General features: G+C 35.4%; 2 protein-coding genes across 7 annotated transcripts in view; one reads left to right on the top strand and one right to left on the bottom strand.

Annotated features, from left to right (window-relative positions):
* The window catches only part of LOC111507540 (uncharacterized), a 209,820-nt gene that overhangs the window by 156,097 nt on the left and 33,777 nt on the right, over window positions 1-19,946 (bottom strand). The window lies entirely within an intron of this gene.
* LOC141480452 (uncharacterized) lies at window positions 8,165-16,509 on the top strand. 2 transcript variants are annotated; one of them, XR_012464352.1, is made up of 2 exons: window positions 8,165-14,071; window positions 14,137-14,291. XR_012464352.1 is itself a non-coding variant. In XM_074170441.1 (2 exons), exon 2 carries the CDS (start codon window positions 14,138-14,140, stop codon window positions 14,843-14,845), a length of 708 nt encoding a protein of 235 aa, XP_074026542.1. In that variant the 5' UTR covers window positions 12,886-14,071; window position 14,137; the 3' UTR covers window positions 14,846-16,509. The 2 variants fall into 2 exon arrangements, 1 of the variants encoding a protein (XP_074026542.1); XM_074170441.1 differs by having other exon boundaries at window positions 12,886-14,071; window positions 14,137-16,509.

Raw genomic sequence — 19,946 nt, 5'->3', positions numbered from 1 at the left:
AAACCAGAAAGTTTTATTCCTCATTTTTCATTATTTGGATTTGTTTGTTGTAATAGATAAGTAGACGTGGTCTCTTGAAATAGCCTACTAAATCAACAGACATGACGCCTCTAGATGTTTTTGAGATGATACGTCACATTAGTTATGCACAATATACAAGCACAGTTCAAAAGGCTTTCCCTTCCCATTGAAAAAAAATAGTAGCGCCCTCTTGACGACACTGTTATTATCATCAAAAAGTAGTACTAGTAGTAAAAAGGGGGTGACTACTTACGTCCGTATTGTAAAGTGTATTAACAAGTGAGATCAATATTTTTGTTTGAATTCCATTCAGAGAAAGTAATATTTCTGGGCTTTAGCTCCCCAAAAAAACCCTGCAATATATATTATTTTGAAGGTTACTTTAGAAGTATAAATATTTTTTATAGATTTTTGGGTCATTCAATGATACACATTATTGTAAATCTGCACCTGTTCACTCCTTTCATTGAAGAATCCAATGAACAATATTTCAGTTATTCTACCGGAAAAATTGCTAAACTTCATTCACAGTTGCCTATTTTTGGTGAGAAAAGATTCGTGGCTTTTTTCGGGTTCGCCTAGTATAGAAGCAATAAAAACTTCGTAATGAAAATTTCAAAACGTATCACCTTATCTATTGATCACTTCCACGAGTCCAATCGTTGAAAATATTATTGGTCCTCTTGAACAGAACGACTGATTTATAAAGAGGATGTTAAAACGAGATTGCATCAATCCAATTCGTGGAGTTTTATGAGGCTTCCCTTTCAAAAAGTGATGATCAGTTCACGAGAATGATGAGTGAAATATAACTTGAAAATTAGTGAAGTAGTTAGTTTCGATATATGGTGACACGAATGTTAGATCGTGAGATATTTTTTATTTCGAATTCTAGCTAGTCCTAGAGTGTTACCTCGATTAAAGTACATATACAGAATAATACTGTTTGTTATACCAAATAAATATTAATTTGTTTCAAAAATTTTGTCTACTTTAAACTATAATATCTCAGTGAATATTCATTCAATTTATTCGAAATACATTGCCATTTGATTCAATGTACTTTTGCCCACGTAACACAAGTCAATTAATTCTGTCAGCATGAGACGTGTGCCCTGCGAAGGTTCCACCGGTGAGAATGTTATCGAACTGCTTGAAAAGATGCTGGTTGGTTGGCGGGAGGTATGGGAAGTATACTAAGTAAGGCAAAATTTCGACGATCAATTTGTTTGATTTTCAGACGATGATTCATGAAACGTGCGAACGGGCGTTGTCGTGGAGCAGGATCGGACATCTTCTGTTGACCAGTGCGAACTGCTGCTGACGTTATTACTGATAAATTTCGTTGATTTCTTCACAATATGCCTTTTCTGTGATGGTTTGGCCCGGTTGCATGAAATTATAGTGAATCACACCATCCGCTGACAATCATACAGTAACCATTGTCTTTTTTTAGTGGGTTTTCGCATTCAGGAAGTGCGTGTGGGTGGCTCATCGGTGTCCAACCACTGTCCTGAATGTCTCCACTTGTCGTAGAGGATCTACTTTTCATCACAAGTGACGATCTGACCAAAAAAGGTCGTTTTGGTTGCCCGAAGGAAAAGAAGAGCAGACCACCAAATGTGACAATTTCTGTCGATAGTTCAAATCGTGGGGCACCTTCTGTTCACTGAGTCAGTCTGCAACAGGGTCCTCAAATCCTCGTCCTGGAATACTGTAGGTCGACCACGGGCTTATCTTCGAGGCTGAAATCTCCGGAACGAAATGCCACAAACCAGCGTCGAACAGTGCGTTCATTACCACTATCATTGCCAAATGGCTGGTTAATTTTTAGGTCTGTTTTGGCAACGCACTGGTTCAATTTAAATTCATAGAGGAAAATGGAGCGAAAATCGCTCAACGAAATCATCGCTTAATGACATCATATAGTAATAAGCTGAAGAGTCAAAAAATCGGAATTTGTAAAAAAATCAACAGCATCAATATAGAGAGTACAAAATTTTATATTGATCAATATATAATAATAATAATAATAATAATGTAGTCCTTCTCGACCACCAGACCAAAACGATATTTGTCGTGGAGTTTTCAGCTCCTGGCGAGACGAATATCGTCAGAAAAGAGGAGGAAAAACGGATAAAATATCGAGATTTTCTCTTCGAACTCCGCAGACTCTATCCAGGTCACTCTGTCAAAGATGGTTGTTCTGATTATTGGAGTCCTTGGTGGAATGATGTCCTCTCTACTCTCGAATCTTAAAATCATACCGGCTTGCCGCACTAACGCAGAAATCTTAGCCGCACAGATGCAGAAGGCTGTCATTCTTGGCTCACTGCGCTTGCTCAGGGCACATGATTCTCGGACCCAATGATCACTTACCCCACGGTGTGGGGAGTGGTCATTGGTTGATAATGCTGGCGCGCCCTCCCGAATGTATCGGGGCTTCGGGGGATAGGGCCTGACCAGCGCACTCTACGGTGGAAAAAATAATAATAATAATAATAGGTCTTTATTCCCAGAATGATACATTGAATAAATGTGAACATTTACTGGAACGGGAAAGGCTGAAGATCAGTTTTTCATCTTAGGCCATATACCACGACACAGTAGAATAAATGTTTATGGAGTTACAAAAAAAAAACACATAACATTAAAACAGACACATTTTTCAAACAACCAATACTTGCTACTTGGCTATACATCAACTTTCGTTTCCAGGATGTTTTATAAATATTCTGAGAAACTTCTTGTTGCTTTAAAAAAAATCCGTACATCCCTTGAATTAGAAAAACTATTTAATCTATTGAGTAATGGAGATTATTTATTAAGTGATTTTTGCCGTAATGTTTTACATTAATTCTTGGAAAAGTAAAAGGTATTCATACATGACTACTCAATCTCTTCACGAAGATCTAGTAAACAACAATAGATAATAGCCCTTTGAATTAACGGAAATGAAAAGAATCTAACAAAAAATGTTTCTCTGAACGACAAATTAAATTTCCTACTAGGTTGGTGACTTGTACTGACGTCACATCATTTAGCAGTTTTCTTCTTCAAAGCCATTTGCTGAAGTGAATAATCATTATTTAGCAAAAGCGAGTTAATTTATTTGTGTTTTCTTCATAACATATGAATTGGAAAGTTTATTTTATCAAAACTAACATCAGCCTATGACTTAATTCTGGGAGAACATATTTTTCAAGGTCTTTCAATTGTATGAAGGAAAATATAAAGGATAAAGAATGATTCATTTCCTGGGTCTCCCACTATCAGATTCTGCATAAAAGTAAAACATAACTGGTACAATCTACATCAGTCATCGGACCACATTAATGACCACAAGGCAAAAACGAACGGAATCCTAAATATTCTTTATTGTTAAACCATTCCACATGTCATTGAAAAACTCAGCAAAAACTGATCAAAAACTTTCACAAGTTCTGAATCATGCCTAATTATAGTGATTTGTATTCAATGGTAAACGTCTCTTTGTGACGTAATTGGAAATTTGACAGAGATATGAATTTCATTAGTTCGGACTTCCATTGTCTGATATTATATAAAATGATTTGAAATCCCCGAAAGAACTAATGAAAACAAAAGAAGAATTAAAAATGAATAGCTGAAAATAACAATTAACTGAGCAAAAAACCCGAAAATTAAATAATAGTGAAATAAATACAAGTAAAAATAGAACAATTGAACAGAAAATAAAAATGAAGAATAAAAGATTCCAAGCCTAGTTACTTCACGACGTTTCGATTGTTAGTATCCACATTCGTCTTCGGTGATGACTGGACTAATTCCTCCGAGATATGACTATTTATGGGTCATTCGAATACTTTCACTTATCCCCGCTTTCCTTTTATCGCTTCACCGTTTAAGTGGGAGATGACCGCTTGGCGGTAGTTGGCCATTTTTTGCTTGATTATGAGTTTCCATATTAGTCTAATTAACAAGTTCAATAACATGAAAAACAGATATAAGGGTCCTGAAAATATGAGCAATAGCTGATTCGATTCGGAATCACCTGTAGAAAAATAAATGTTTTTGAAGGATTTTGGTGCAGGTAAAAAATTGCAATTGTTATTACCAAATTAAGATTTAAAAAAAATGGTATTTAGTTTTTCGTTAATAACTCAAAAAATATTATTATTTAAGCAATTTTGAAAAAAGCTCGTTAAAGAGGAGGAAATTTCCGATAAAAAAGTCCTGACTCCCGAAACTCTATCTCCATTATTTATACTTTTAATTTGACTTTGAAAATAGGGTTCCGTGGGATTATTACGGCATGCGCGCGCTGCCGCTAAAGAGAGTTTATCAAACGAAATAATTTTTTTATAACATAAAATGTCATTTTAAAAATTTGAAAAAATTCTAGTATCTTCTTAACACTTGAATGATTCGAGTCCCGTAGAAAAACAAGTTTTATCATCATTTTTCAAAAAGTTATTCAATTGTTAACTAACAAATTTTTTCCCAATCTCCGTTGGCATAAATAATGGGATAAAATGTATAAATAATTGGCCTATACATTTTAAACTTCGTGGAGTCCTTTTGATATATATATACTTCATACGATTCTGCGATAAAAGTTCATAAAAATTCATTAATTTGTTAACTATGATTTTTTATAACTATTGCAAAATGAAATATCTAAAAATTGTTGATAATTTTTTTTCAATTGATATTTAGCTACGTTTGTTTTCACATTAAACAATGGCAGTTATTAACATAGGATATGCACTTTTTACGTAACCTGTTTATTGAATTGTTTTAAACAAATAGAGAAATTCAATATTTTGAAAAAATTTTTTTGCTATTTTGTTGTCTAGAGATAATTATGATTTGAAATTTTTTTTCCCTAATTTTAGTTTTTAATTGTTTAAAATCGATTTTTTAATTGTTTAAAATCGATTTTTTAAATAATTAGTTAAGAAAAAATTTTGCTTATAAAAATCATAATTTACACTTTCAAATAGTTTTCAAATTTGTTATAAGCTATATTTGGGTCAGCTTCCATCAATACATTTTCCCAATTTTGATTTGGAATTTTCAAATTATTTAGTTCATTTTTACAAAATAGTCTTACTTTCTGTAAGTTTTTTATTTTTGCTTATTTCAAAACCGTCTTTATGATTAACAAATATATTATCTATTAGAGTTGCTGAGGTTTTTGTTAATCTCATAGGATCAAATATGGTCTGAAATAAATTGAAATCTAGTAACATAGTTAAGAAGTCTTCGGACACTCTGATTTATATTGAAGTCACCGCAAAGAGCAATGGTTAAAGACATACTTTTTTATACATTTTTAAGATGTCCGCTAAAATTTGCAAAAATAAATTTACATCACCTGTCGGGGATGATATATACATAGTACTACTACCCTGTTTAGCTTACTGACAACGGCCGGAACTTCGATATATCCCTCAACCGATTGTTGCTTGATGTCTTCGATTTCTGCAAATTGTATTTTTGTTAACAAAAATACAGGAGGCTTCATGGATTTTCCTTTCTCTTGCGAATGTGGATACTATGTAGTATCCTTCAAGTTGTATGGTTTTCACTTCCTTCTTGCTATACCAATGCTCTGTAAAGCAGACTACTTTCACTGAATATTCTGATGAAATATGGATATTTTTTCTTTTGTTGATGTTTTACTATTTTTTATATAAAAGTTTGGTACTGCTGTTCCATTGTGGAATTCATCATTTCTTCGGTTCTCTTGATTCTATTCCTATATGTTTTTTCTTTTTTGAAGTCAAAATTATACACGGCCACTCCTCGTGGTCAAAAGATACCAGAATAGGCATCCCCTTCAAATTCTATATTCATTCCAATTTCTTATTGATTTCTGATTGTTTGTGTCTATTTTTTTAACATAGATTTGTCCTTTGTTTTTGGTCTTTTCATCAAAGTACTTCTCTATTTTGTATTCTGTAACATGATCTGTTACTCTTTGTTTGAAGGTGATTGACAATGTTTCATGATGAATTTCATTAGTTCAGTTCAGCAGGTTAAGGAGGAAATTCAAAGAAGCCGCATACCTGTTATCCAACAATGTATTCAGCCAAGCTAGCGTATAGATACAACATATGGAAACCCAAAATCAAGTGAAAAATGGCCAACTCCCGCTTAACGGTCCTCTCCCACTAAAACCAGTGGAGCGGAAAAAGGAAAGCAGAGATAAGGGAAAGTTTTCAAATGACCTATAAATAGTCAGCTCACGCAGAAATCGGTCTAGTCATCACCCGAAGACGATTGTGGCTACTAACAATCGAAACGTCGTGAATTAACTTGGCTTGGAATCTCTTAACTTTTAATTTTTTTTTTATTTATTTTTTGTTCAATTTGTTCAATTTTTACTTGTATTTTATTTCACTAGTATTTCATTTCAGGTTTTTTGCTTAATATAATTGTATTTTCAGCTATTCATTTTTATTCTTCTTTGATTTTTAATTCTTCCTTTTTAGTTATTTTAGGGATTTCAAATCATTTTATATAATATCAGAAAATGGAAGTCCGAACTAATGAAATTCATCTGTTACTCTTGATATGAATAGCCAGACTTTTTCATTTTCTCGGTATCTTCCCACAAAACCATCTATTTCATCATGTTCGCTTATCTCAGCTTGTCGAAATTGGTCTTTTCTGTTCTTTTTGTAGCTGACTGTTTTAAAAACAGTTTCTTCTCTCGGATGGGGAGATTCTGATAGTTCTGATCATCGTTCATGTTTATTAGTCTATTTATAGTAGTAATTTGTTAATCTCTCAGCTATTAATATTTTGAAGTAATTCAAAATAATTCATTAATTACATGCCCCATTTCCATAGTTATCGATTTTTCCATTTCATCTGTATTTTAATTTTCATTTTCATAGTAATATTTCTTGGGGTTGGGACGCCACTGTTTTGTTTTCATGTCGTATTTTTACATTGCATCTTTTTATTTGTAGGTTTAGCTGTACAGCTATGAGGAATGTTTTTTACCTGATGCGATAAGTTTTGTGTTTGACTTAAAATAAATTATCCTCCATAAGTGTTTTATTTTCATGTAGAATTGCAAACTTCTGGTTCATTTCGTTTTTTGTTTGTTTCAAATAGAAATTTTCTGTTTTCAAATTCACATCATCAGGATTGAAATTTCCCGTAGTATCGTCCTCTGTTGAATTATTTTCACTTTTACATCACACAATTTTTGAGTCATCAACTGTTTTGTATGTTTTTTTTTTGCAGTACAGCTATTATGAAAAAAGCTTCTACAGGCAACACAAAAACCACTGATATAGTCGAAGTAACCGATCTTGAAGCTATCGGCGAACTCAAAGGCCAAAAAAACCAATACAAAGAATTGATGCCACTACGAATTAGTCCACGTGGACTTAAGAATTGGATAATTTTTACTAACCGAGTAAATTCGAGGAATGATGAAATACAAAGTTGTTTAATGGATAACAATTTGTATTTTGAAGATAACTATACCAGAAACCAACTACTTGAAGTTTGAGAGTATTGCTGAAAAGTGTGGACACACCATATTGAGACTTCCCCCTATTTTTGTGTTTTCAATCCCATCGAGTTGATTTGAGGAATATTGAAAAAAGCATCAGACGTAAAAATAATTTTCCAAAATTTGATAATTTGATAGATAAGTATCTAATATTACCGAAGAAGACTGGCAGGAAAGGATTAAAAAAGTAAGTTTAGTTGAAAAAGACTGTATATGGAGATTGGACACTTCCATATCAATGGTGGAAATAAATTCATTATTGATTTAAATGACGACAGTGATAGTGAGACGGAGAATATGGAAGAGGAATTATCAGAAGCTTTCGGAGAAAGTTAGTGAAGTGTTTTTGAAGCGATCGATTGTATATATATATATATATATATATATATATATATATATATATATATATATATATATATATATATATATATGTGAGTAAGTAGTTAGGTTAGGTTACGTCACAAGTGAGTAGGTCTATTCGACCCTCCACCGCAACCCGCAAGGGTTTATTGTGGTGCACACCTATTCAAGTGCGAGTAAGTGGTATTCAGAATATATATATATATATATATATATATATATATATATATATAAGTTGTTTACAGCTGATTCTCGGCCTCCCCCCACCACTATGACGTTTTAATTGCTTTTTTTATTGGTTGTTGTTTGGTGAAGTTTTTTTGTTGTGCAGTGAAGTCAAGGCGTTGTGACCTTGAAGTGTCTGGTGCATGGATCGTTCAGATTTTTTTTTCATATGAGATTTTGTGTGTTTATGTGTGTGTGTGTGTGTGTGTGTGTGTGTGTGTGTAGGAGAATGCACGGTACAGGGTTTCATCATGTGCTTGTTTGTCTATGTACAAACATACGTCTGCATACTTCGAAGATCCTCCAAGTAATAAATGCTCCATCGGTGTTAGGGCACCAAGTTAGTAGTGGAGTGACGTCACAGCAATAACCGTTCAACGGCTAGAGAGCGACATGTTCACTCCACGACGTGTGGCAGAGTAATGCGTATTCATCGGTCTGCCCTCACCTCTCCCGAAGCGATGAAGGTTCGCTCTAGCCCCGCTATCGATGGTGACACAACGGCAGCCGAGGACCGTTTGCCTAGCGTCTACCCTCTCCGAGACCGCAACGACCACTGCTTGCTCGTATATCGACATCTGTTATCGCATTCAGTTGGGAGGTAATCTTGGCGCATGTAGTTGAGAAGTGGGGTTGGCTATGACGTCTTGACGGGTCCTATCAGAGTGTATTTAAGAAGCGTACGAGTGTTGGCTATATCAGTTTACATCAAGTGAGTTAGTGAGAACTATTATATAAAATGTATTCCTGTGACTGTGGTAAATCTTTCACTCGTAGTGATAATCTTCGTCGGCATCAGCTCCAGAGTTGCCAAGGAGGGCCTGCAGTGAAACGGGTGAGAGTGGATAATGCAACACCTATGTATACGTGCAATTGTTGTAATGTGACAATTCCTATGAGCCAAGTGAATTCTCACCGAAGAACCATGAGTCATAAAAATAATGCATGTGTTCAATTGTCTGACGGTGTTCAAATTATAACGAATGCATTCAATTGCCGCATTGCTACATACAGGGTGGAGAGTTCGATTGTAACCAGTGACTACATGTCATTTTTCAATAAGATTAGGCAGAAGGTCATTGAATTACTGGAATCAGCCATCAGGATCCATAAAAGCATCAAGGTGAATATGGAAGTTTTTGGGAATTATATTCTTCAGACTGATGATTCGAGGGACACGAAGTCATTTAATTCCCAAAATAAAATAGTGGACCAATCTTCAGATTTGAATGCTGTTTTTGATGGATTCCGTGATGTAATTGTGGCTCAAACGACTGAGTTCCAGGATCGTGACTCAGGTATTTATTTTTTAAAAATTTCAATAAGATTGAATAGTAATATTTTTTTTTTATAATTCAGGTTGGACTTGTGAAAAAATATTGTTTCTCGAGGTCAACATTAATAAATACAGTCCACTGGAAGGACGTTCATATGTGAAGCTGCCTCAATGTATTCAATGGAAGAAAGCTGTTGTGAATGTTCGTAATGAAGATCAATATTGTTTTGCTTGGGCTATAACATCAGCATTATATCCTGCAGATAGTCGAGTGTCCGAACTTACGTCATATCCACATTTTTCCACTGTTTTAGATGTCACAGGTATGGATTTTCCGGTTAAAGTTAATAATAAGAGTATCGAAATATTCGAAGATAGGAATGATATTTCAATTAATGTTTACGGTTTAGAGAGTACATTTGAGAAGGGTAAAATGAAGTATGAAGTGATTGGTCCATTGCGATACTCACAGAGAAGACTCCGGAGACATGTCAATTTGTTGTTTATAACTGATGACTCCGGTAATGGTCACTATTGTTGGATCAAAGATCTTTCAAGATTAGTTTCTAATCAACTATCAGCTCATAGACAGAAAAAATATTTTTGTGACGGATGTTTGATATATTTTTCTGATGAGAGATTGCTTTTACGTCATAATATGTATGATTGTAATCACATTAGTACCACAACACCAACTACTAATTTAAAGATCAATAAATATGGTAGAATGGTTGCGGAAAATAAACTAATGTTTGAAAACTTTGAGAGGCAAATGAGGGTACCATTTGTAGTGTATGCTGATTTTGAATCAGTGCTTAAACCGATTCATGTGAATGAGCCAAATCCTGGAAGTTCATACACGATTAAAACATTCAAACATGCCCCATATTCATTTGCTTATTTGATAAAGTGTTCATATAATGATGATTTGACAAAATTTGTTACATATAGGGGTGTAGATGCAGCTCAGAAATTTGTGAGTAGCATTGAAGATGATTTGAAAGAGATACATGAAAATCATCTCAGAAACCCTAAACCAATGGATACACAAACTGTCGAAGAAGAAGAACAGTTTATTGCAGCCAGAACTTGTGGTATATGTAATAAAGCATTTACTGATGGTGACGTCAAAGTAAGAGATCATTGTCATGTCACAGGAAAGAAAAGATCACATGCCGCTCACTCGAAATGTAATTTAAATTTCAAAATACCAAACTTCATACCTATCATTTTTCATAATTTAAGTGGTTATGATTGTCATTTATTCATAAAAGAATTGTATAGGAATAAAGAGAAAGTTGATGTTATCCCGCAAACTAAAGAGAAATATATATCTTTCACGAAGCATCTCTTTACACACAGCTATACCGATAAAGATGGTGTGGTTAGGAAGAATTATCTCAAAATGAGATTTATCGATAGTTATAAATTTATGACTAATTCGTTGGAGAAGTTGGGTGCAAACTTGACCTCCGATCAATGTTTGGAGATGCACAAACATTTCCCACAAATTGAGAAATTCAATTTGATGAGACAGAAAGGTGTATTTCCATATAGTTTTGTTGATGACATTGACAAATTGAATTATCCATTACTTCCGACAAAAAATCAGTTTTATGACACACTCAATTGTGAACATATATCGGAAACTGATTATGATAGGGCTAGAAATGTTTGGAATTTATTCGAGTGTCAGAATTTGGGGGAATACTCTGATTTGTATTTGAAGTCGGATGTATTGCTACTATGTGATATTTTTGAAAATTTCCGCACCACAAGTTTAGAGATATATAACTTAGATCCGGCACAATATTACACTGCACCTGGATTATCATGGGATGCCATGTTGAAGTTCACTAATGTTGAATTGGAATTACTAACTGACATTGATATGATTCACTTTTTTCAAAAAGGTATACGAGGTGGAATTAGTCAATGTAGCGAGAGGAAACATATAGCAAATAATAGATTTTTACCCAATTATAATCCCAATGAACCTTCCACATTCATTACATATTTAGATGCAACAAATCTATACGGTCACAGTATGTCACAACCTCTACCAACAAGTGAATTTACATGGTTGACACCAAATGAAATTCTTAATCTTGATGTGATGGATGTGAGTACTGATAGTCCGTATGGGTATGTATTTGAAGTGGACATTCATTATCCACAAGAGTTGCATGATAAACATTCTGACCTTCCATTTTTAGTCGAAAAAATAATACCACCTCGTACACAATCGAAAATTCCCAAATTAATTCCAAATTTGAATGATAAAAGAAAATATATTGTTCATTATAGGAATCTACAGCAAGCTGTCAAAAATGGATTGATTGTAATGAATACACATAGAGTATTGAAATTCAAACAATCATGCTGGATGAAACCCTATATAGATCTTAATACTGAAATGCGTAATAGGTCTAACAACAAATCTGTTAAAGATTTCTATAAACTAATGAATAATGCGGTGTATGGAAAGACAATGGAGAATGTAGATAATCGAATTTATGTTAGACTCGTTACACATTGGGAAAATATAAAGAAAAATATAGGTGCCAGCACTCTCATAGCCAAACCAAATTTCAAAAATTGTTCAATTTTCACTGATAATTTCGTTGCCATTCAATTGGGTAGAGTGAAGGTTCATTACGATAAACCATTATATTTGGGATTTTCCATATTAGAATTATCTAAAACAGTCATGTATGACTTTTTCTATGGATGCATCAAACAACACTTTGATGAAAATGTCTCTTTACTTTACACAGATACCGACTCGCTCATTCTTAAAGTGAACACAGAAAATTTTTATGAATTCATAAAAACTAACATAAGTAGATTTGATACATCCAATTACAGTATAGTTAACCAATTCAATATTCCAGTAACAAGTTCAGTCTTGGGTAACTTCAAAGATGAATTTCCAAATGATCCAATCATGAGTTTTTATGGTACAGGTGCTAAAGCATATTATGTGAAATCTGTTGATGGTGAATTTAAGAAAGCCAAAGGGGTTAAACGATCTGTAATAAAGAATGAATTGACATGCGAAGATTATCAAAAAATCGTCGAACAAGGTGGTATGATATTCAGAAAGATGAATTCATTTAGAAGCGTGTTACATGATATGTATACTGAATTGAAAAATAAAGTTGCATTATCATATCACGACGATAAACGATTTATCATTCCGAATACTACCCACACTCTTCCTTGGGGTCATAATGATATTGAATTTTATGAAAACGATCCAAATGAGAACATTCGTTGGATAAGTAATATTATTCAACAATCACAATCTTAGGAGACTCCATTGGATCAATTGATTAATTTATTATCTGCCGAGATCAATGATTGAAATATCATTCAATATCTTCAAAACCGGAAAATTCAATATTGATATTTATGTAGCCATTTATAATTAATAATATATGATAGAAGTAATGTGATATTAATGTATTATGTATGTATGTATATGTATTACTGTAATGAATATAAAATGATTAAAATTTTATTTGTATTATTTCTATTTCCCTAATCAATTACTGCAATATATAGTATAATGTAAATGACAGAAATATCAGTTTGAAGAGAATCATCGTAGAGTGCACAATGTCTAAAACAATCGATAAGTTTGGTAGAAAAAGAAAATGGGGTGGTAATGTCATTCGAGGTCCTCCTGGGAATGGTTTTAAATTAACAAAAAATGGTCATTATGACATGCAAAGGAAAATATTGAAAAATACAAGTGAACCAATTGACAAGAGTGATTGTGTAACTGTATCATATCTTGAGGGGGAAATTAATGGAGCAAAGGAAGTTATACTTCTAGCCCTACAAGCTGCAATACAATCCACAATAGGCAATATTGCTCGGGACGCCCGGCAAGCATTTGACGATAAAATTGCAGAGGCTCGGATAACTTTCACTCGTAAATTTGACAAACTTACAAGTGATGTAGACATAAAAATGTCTGACATAACAGCGTCTACAAATAAAAAATTTGATGCTATGTCAAACATAACAGGGACTACAATGAAAAAGTATGATGTACTGGAACAGAGAGTTGAAGTATTGGAGAAAAACCATAAAGAAGTTTTGGAGAGAAACTATAAAGTCAAGCCATCATCATCAGGTGGACTGGGATATCCAGGACTGAACATTAATCCAAATCATAGAATAATACAACCAAAACCAAAAGATGATGTATTAATGGAACCAACATGGTGAATGTATTCCCTCGTTAGGTTAGGTTAATAGTTACGTTAGGTTAGCTGCATAGTTACGTTAGGTTAGGTGTTAGGTTAGTATTCCCTCGTTAGGTTAGGTTAACAGTTACGTTAGGTTAGCTGCATACTTACGTTAGGTTAATAGGCGATCGCGAAGCGATCGCTCAGCAGGCCGCTTCGCGGCCTGGGGCGCTCAACATCCACCACTTGCATCCGGGGCGCGTTTTTTGCCCCTTCTCGAAGCCCCAACATTTGCGCATGTACACCCCTACCCTCAACGCGCATGTGCGCTCCCACCATTTTCCCACCACTCACGCATCGAAGTCGATACCCTCCGGAGAGCACTCCACAACATTCAGTTCGAGAAGTCATCTCATCGAGAGCAGTCCACTCCACTTCAAGGCAGTAGCTTCCGACGACTAACTTGACATTTGAGTAAGTAAATTAAGAATGTTATTTTTTTAATATCAACTAACTTTGTATTATTTCTTCTTTTTCAGAATGGCAACCAATACACAGGAGGTGAATAATGCTGTGGCGTCTATTCTGCCGGTGTCCGCTGACCAGGAGGAGGCAGCATCTTCGAGAGCGGTGACGGGTGACCAGGCAACCACTTCGCGTTCGCGAGTTAGGTGTAGATCTTCTAGCCCTGACTTATTCGAGGAGGAGGAGGAAGTCAGGGCTGTGAAGAAGGTTTGCCAACGACCTGCAGCAAGGGTTGGTCCTATTTCAAAGTACCGAGCTACTTGCAATAGGACTAATCCTTATGCAGGTAGTTTTTCGACCTCTCGTAAGAGGGCCTCCACACCAGCAGCAGCACCAGCAGCAGTGGAAATTCCGAGGAGTCCTTCTCCGGAGTTGGTGATATTGTCGCCGTTGGTGACGCGACTACCACCGCTGCCAGCGACACCGGCGGATCCTGAGGTGTTGGTGCCACAAGTGCGACAGCCTATCGGAGAGGTGAGAGAAAAGATGAATACTTTTCTACAGAGATGCAAAGAAATAGAACATGCTGCCCGATCTAGTGAGGCCGCGTTGACTAACATGAACCGCCTAAAGGGTGAAAAGGTTAAGCGACGTAAGGAATTAGAGAAAGAAATGGCCGAACTAGATCGTGACATTGCATCTCTGGAGGAAAGGTGTGAAGCGGCAACCTCTTCGATAGAGCTACACAAAAGGTTATGGACAGCTATGGACCCTTTTTTGTAGATTAAGTATAAATATAAGATTAGTTTTAGGTTAGTTAGGAATATTTAATTATGGTAGTTTTAAGTTTATATTTGTTAAGTTTATATTGAATAAAGGAAAAGGAAGTGAAATAAAGGGTGTACACTGTTTTTTGGTTTGGTACACATTGAACAATGCGATGGTTGGAGCATTTTTCTTCACTTCCTCTTATTATTATTATTATTTTTTTATTTCAATTCCAAGTTCTTCTAGACAAATACCTCACATCAATTTTTGTGTTCTCTAATCACTTGTAAATAATTCCATGTGAAGAAAATTTAAAAAATAAAAAAATAGACATGTTTCATAGTGAAATCGACAAGTATATTTCATTTGTATTTTATCCATTCAAGTATCTCTTTCATTGAATATGTCTTATGTCACTTTGCAATTTACCCCTACTCATTGAATATGTCTTATGTCTCACTGCAATTTACCCCTACTCAATGTCCCACTCCTCTCCCACTCCCTCTCGAAAGTATAAAAGTAGAAATCATCTGATGAAACATTCAGTTGATCAGCTAGCATCGAGATGGAACCCGATTCAACCTCCGAACCCTATAGCTGCCCGGATCAGGGGTACAACTTCAATTACTAGGATAACAGCCAGGTACAGGTAGTCTCTTCCACCACGGAACCCCACAGTCCGCCATATGAATACCAGGATCACGACATCAGGATGCAAGTTCAACATGTCACTGGCAGTGACGAAGGACACTTGGACGATTCGGAATATCCAGATCCTGACGGATGGTGGGACCCTGCTTATGATGACATTGTCCCAATGAGCAGCGACGACGACGATGATGACGACGACGACTCTGGCGATGATGCTGATGACGAGCTTGACGTTAGACGTCCTCCACCATCCCCTATCCTCATCGAGGATAGTCCTCCGCCATCCCCAATCCTGATCGATGATGATGTCCTCAATTCCGATGATGACATATAATCATCTACTCGTCCATCATTTCCTTTCCTTTCCTTCCACGGAGTACACACTTTTTGGTTGGTGTACACGAGGCACTGCGAGGCTGGGGCAGTGTCTTCCTCCCTTCCTCTCCCTTCCTCCCCCTCTTATTAGTTTTTTTTTTCCATAATAATCACTAAGAATTTCTCCTAATAATCGCTCAGAGTTTCATTCTTGATGTTTTCGAATCTCAAACACTGTTCTACATTTCACCCCCTCCATTTCATTTCTTCCAATATAAATATAGCAACAATCCCAGTTCTATATCATTCTTCCACAATGTCGAGTACAGGACCCATCCAAGTACATGAAATAGATTCAACGTCTGATCATTTGAGTACAACCTTCGCTCAATTTCTGTAGCGAATCTATGATCTTCCTGATGATTTCGCAGAACGAGTGGAACAAGGTATTCAGGACGACATAGATGCTGTTGACGATAATAATGCGGATGATGTGATTAGTATATCATCTGATTCAGATGATTATGACGACGACGACATCATGAGTATATCATCTGATTCAGATGACTACTATGAGGATGATATCATTAGTATATCATCTGATTCAGATGACGATACCATAATTATTGTTTCTGATGATGAGGAGCGTTAGTCCATATCATTGCATGGATTAATAAAAAATAACAGCCCTTTTCAGGGCTACAATTAAAGACTGAAACAATAAAAAAATATCTCTTTTCAGAGCTACCATTATACTTTCAAACAGAAACAGATTCATACCATTGTTAACATTATGTTAACATTATAATCTCAAACGAAATATATGTATGTGAAAGTATTCATCATTATATGCATATGAATGATTGACAAATGCCAACTTCAACTTTCATTTAAAGTAGTACTCATCATATGCATAGATATTCAATGACTATCAAATTCCAAATTTCGACTTTTCAGTCAAAGTAGTAATTTATTTGTCATATAATGTATAGATATTCAAAGACTAACAAATAGTAATTTATTTGTCATATAATGTATAGATATTCAAAGACTAACAAATTTCCAACTTAGACTTTTATTAGTCAAAGTATTCATTTGTCACATAATCTATGAATACTAATACAACTAACTACTGTTTGTGTGAATAATGTAGCCCTGAAAAGGGCTGTTGTTTTTTTTTTGACCAGTAGGTCCACGGTTATTGTGCCACAGGTTGGACATTATTACATATAATACATGTAGATACTCGGGTGAAGTTTGTTAGTGGCCTCTCGCAAGCTTCACACCAATTCTGTCCCATTTCCATAATTGAGACAGTGTTGTGGGTGTTGACATGGGCATACCACCCTCCATTATTGTTTCTATGCGAATAAAACCGAAAGCAGCACCAACATAGTTTTTTGTTCTCTCCATCTATTGTGCTGATCAATACGTATGCATCCAATGCACAATACAAATCCAAGGGATCTTCCAGTGTCTCACTGACATTGAGTGTTCGCATACCGATCCTCATAGCACCATCACCTTCAGTTGTGTCAGCTTCTATCCCTTCATCATCTCCTTCTTCATCCATGACCCTCTCAAACTCCATCACGTCATCATCTTCGTCGCTTTGGTTGGCCTCGTTTTCAACTTCGTCTATCTCATCTTCATCGACTCCAACATCTTCTGCTTCAACTATTACTTCCTCTAGCGGAACATTGACATCCTCATCATCTGATTCGTCTATCCAATTGTTTTCATCAACAGCAGCTATTCTATTTAATGCAGCATTTATTTTTACAGAATTCATCTTGTTGTTGTTTGCTCACAGTTGTAGAGAGTGAATGAATGAACTCTAGGTTTGCAAGTCAACTTATATAGGAGGTGATGCGACTCCTACTTGACTCGTTTAGAGTAGGACAAGTTATCCCACTATACTTCCACATGATGTTGATTTGTATAAATAGAGATCGTAGGTATAGGAGAGAGCATTCAGAGTTTCTGTAAGTCATCTCTTAATATTTCTAATCGAATTAGTAAAATGCCGTTTCCAAAAGAGTGGAATGAAAAACCAAAAGTGTGTGTCTACCCAATGATGATTGCAGGGGCTATTGTGTGCTACTTTTGTCAAATAAGTAGACCTAAGGATTCAATCAATCCATGTACTGGTATGTGTAGTGATTGCGTGTTGCGGATTCAACTATCGCCTCCTTCTCATCCACCGAAGCGAACAAAATCGGATTATCGTCAACAACAGTTACAGTGTCTGAAGTGTTCCGAACCTATAATATTTAACAATATAGGTATCTGTAGAAATATTTGTGGTACCTGTGCTGCCGTTCCAACTCCACTGCAACGTTGTTTGCGTTGTGATACATATTCCATGAATTGTTGGAATCATGTATGCAATGCATGTAGAAGTACTTGGGATCTGTGTGAGAAGGTTGGTCAACTCTACCCCAATAGGAGAATCCATTTTTTTCAATGTTGGTGTTTGACGCACGAGCAACAACTATTGAGGAATAGAGTCAAAGAACGTTCCACATCCACAGAGACATATTAACATTTTTCATTTTTTATTATCGTTATTGTCCTCTATTATTAATAAATATATATATTTTGAATTTATTTGTATTATTTTCTAACATTTAAAAATACATGCATGCAACACAAAGTTTTCCTCTTAAATGACAAAGATTGTTACATGCGTGAATAGTTTAGTGAGAGAGCGCATGTGCCAGTTGATGAAAGAGCGCATGCGCTAGTTTATTTTCTTCTATAAATGGTGAGGTCTCAGTAACATCATCACCTTTCCTATCCACATTCTATTGCTATCACATATCATTCCTCAGACCTTAATAATCATGAGCTCTATGCCGCTATTGATTGCTGAAGATGGTTCACCACTTGTTGATATCGATCAGACTGATTTTGAAAATATTCCAGTATTACATTTATCGAGTCAAGATTCGATAAATGATTTTGATATTAACGACTTCGTTAACTTTGCAGATGTGCCAGAACCAAATGAGCAAATTATTATTGAAAATCCGATCGTTTCGCAATTATCATCACTCAAACACTCTTCATCTACCCTTCCTCTTGGTGTTGATAAGAAATCTAGAACAATCAAGAGGAAGGTTACTAAGGCATCTTCATCGATTGTCACTGACTTTAAAGAAAAGAAAGAATCCAAAAGTGTTGTGCGACAGAAAAAACCCGCAACGAAAAGTGACAGATCGAAGAGGAAGCCAAAAGGTACTCCTAAAGAAATGAAGAGTGATTTGAAAGCTGAACCGCTATCTTTTTTCAGCCCCCTCCATCGGTTTGGGGAAATGAAAAGGAAAGCAAAATGCCGTCTTGTAAAGGCACAGATGACTATTGCTGAACTTGAAAAGAGTGAGCGAGCTATTAATGCTAATAATGAAACTCTTGAAGCATTAGATGCCAAGATTGCATTAGCGAAGGTTGAATTGGCTAGAATGTCTAAAGATGCTGATGAACTCCGTTCAAAAATTGGTAAAGATAAGCAATTCCATCAACGTTCGAGAATGCAAGCTCAGGCTGAGCTTGAGGAGTCGACTAAGCTTTATGAGGCAGCATTATCAGTGAGAGATAATTGGCAAAAAGAGTTGGATACTGCATTTCAAAGTGACGGCGATTAGTTTTGGGAATGATAATGTGTTTTCAATATCGTGAGTTGAAAAATATAAGCGGGAATGGAGTATACAATTAATTTGGTTTGGTATACACAGAACATTGCGAATGGCTGGGGCAATGTTTACCGCTGCAATATTTTTCAGTTCACATACTTATAATTGAAATGAAAACAATAATGAACTTTAATATTACTTTATTCATAAAAGTCACTATTATATACATTTAAACCATATTTGATTCATCAATCCAAGAATTTTGTTCGCTAGGAAGGCCTAACCACTTTACATATACTTTATTTTTTCTTCTCTTCAACACCTTCTCAATCAGATATACGTCAGGATTCTCGGTTCGTAATAACTCTTCTTCGTAAAAACATCCTCTAATCGGCTGTTCATTCATATCTTCAAGATTATAAGTCGTTGGGATGGTTTTATTAATTTTAACAATCTTGAATAGCTCCGTGGTAAAATTCGCAGTGTAAGACTTTTCAAAAATATGTTTGTATTTA

Source organism: Leptinotarsa decemlineata, unplaced genomic scaffold (assembly GCF_025532065.1).
Source record: "Leptinotarsa decemlineata unplaced genomic scaffold, Ldec_3_MD MMD2_P_RNA_scaffold_11, whole genome shotgun sequence".
Lineage (NCBI taxonomy): Eukaryota > Metazoa > Arthropoda > Insecta > Coleoptera > Chrysomelidae > Leptinotarsa > Leptinotarsa decemlineata.
The sequence above is the reverse complement of the archived record's forward strand: the minus strand, read 5'-3'. Positions and strand labels throughout refer to the sequence as shown.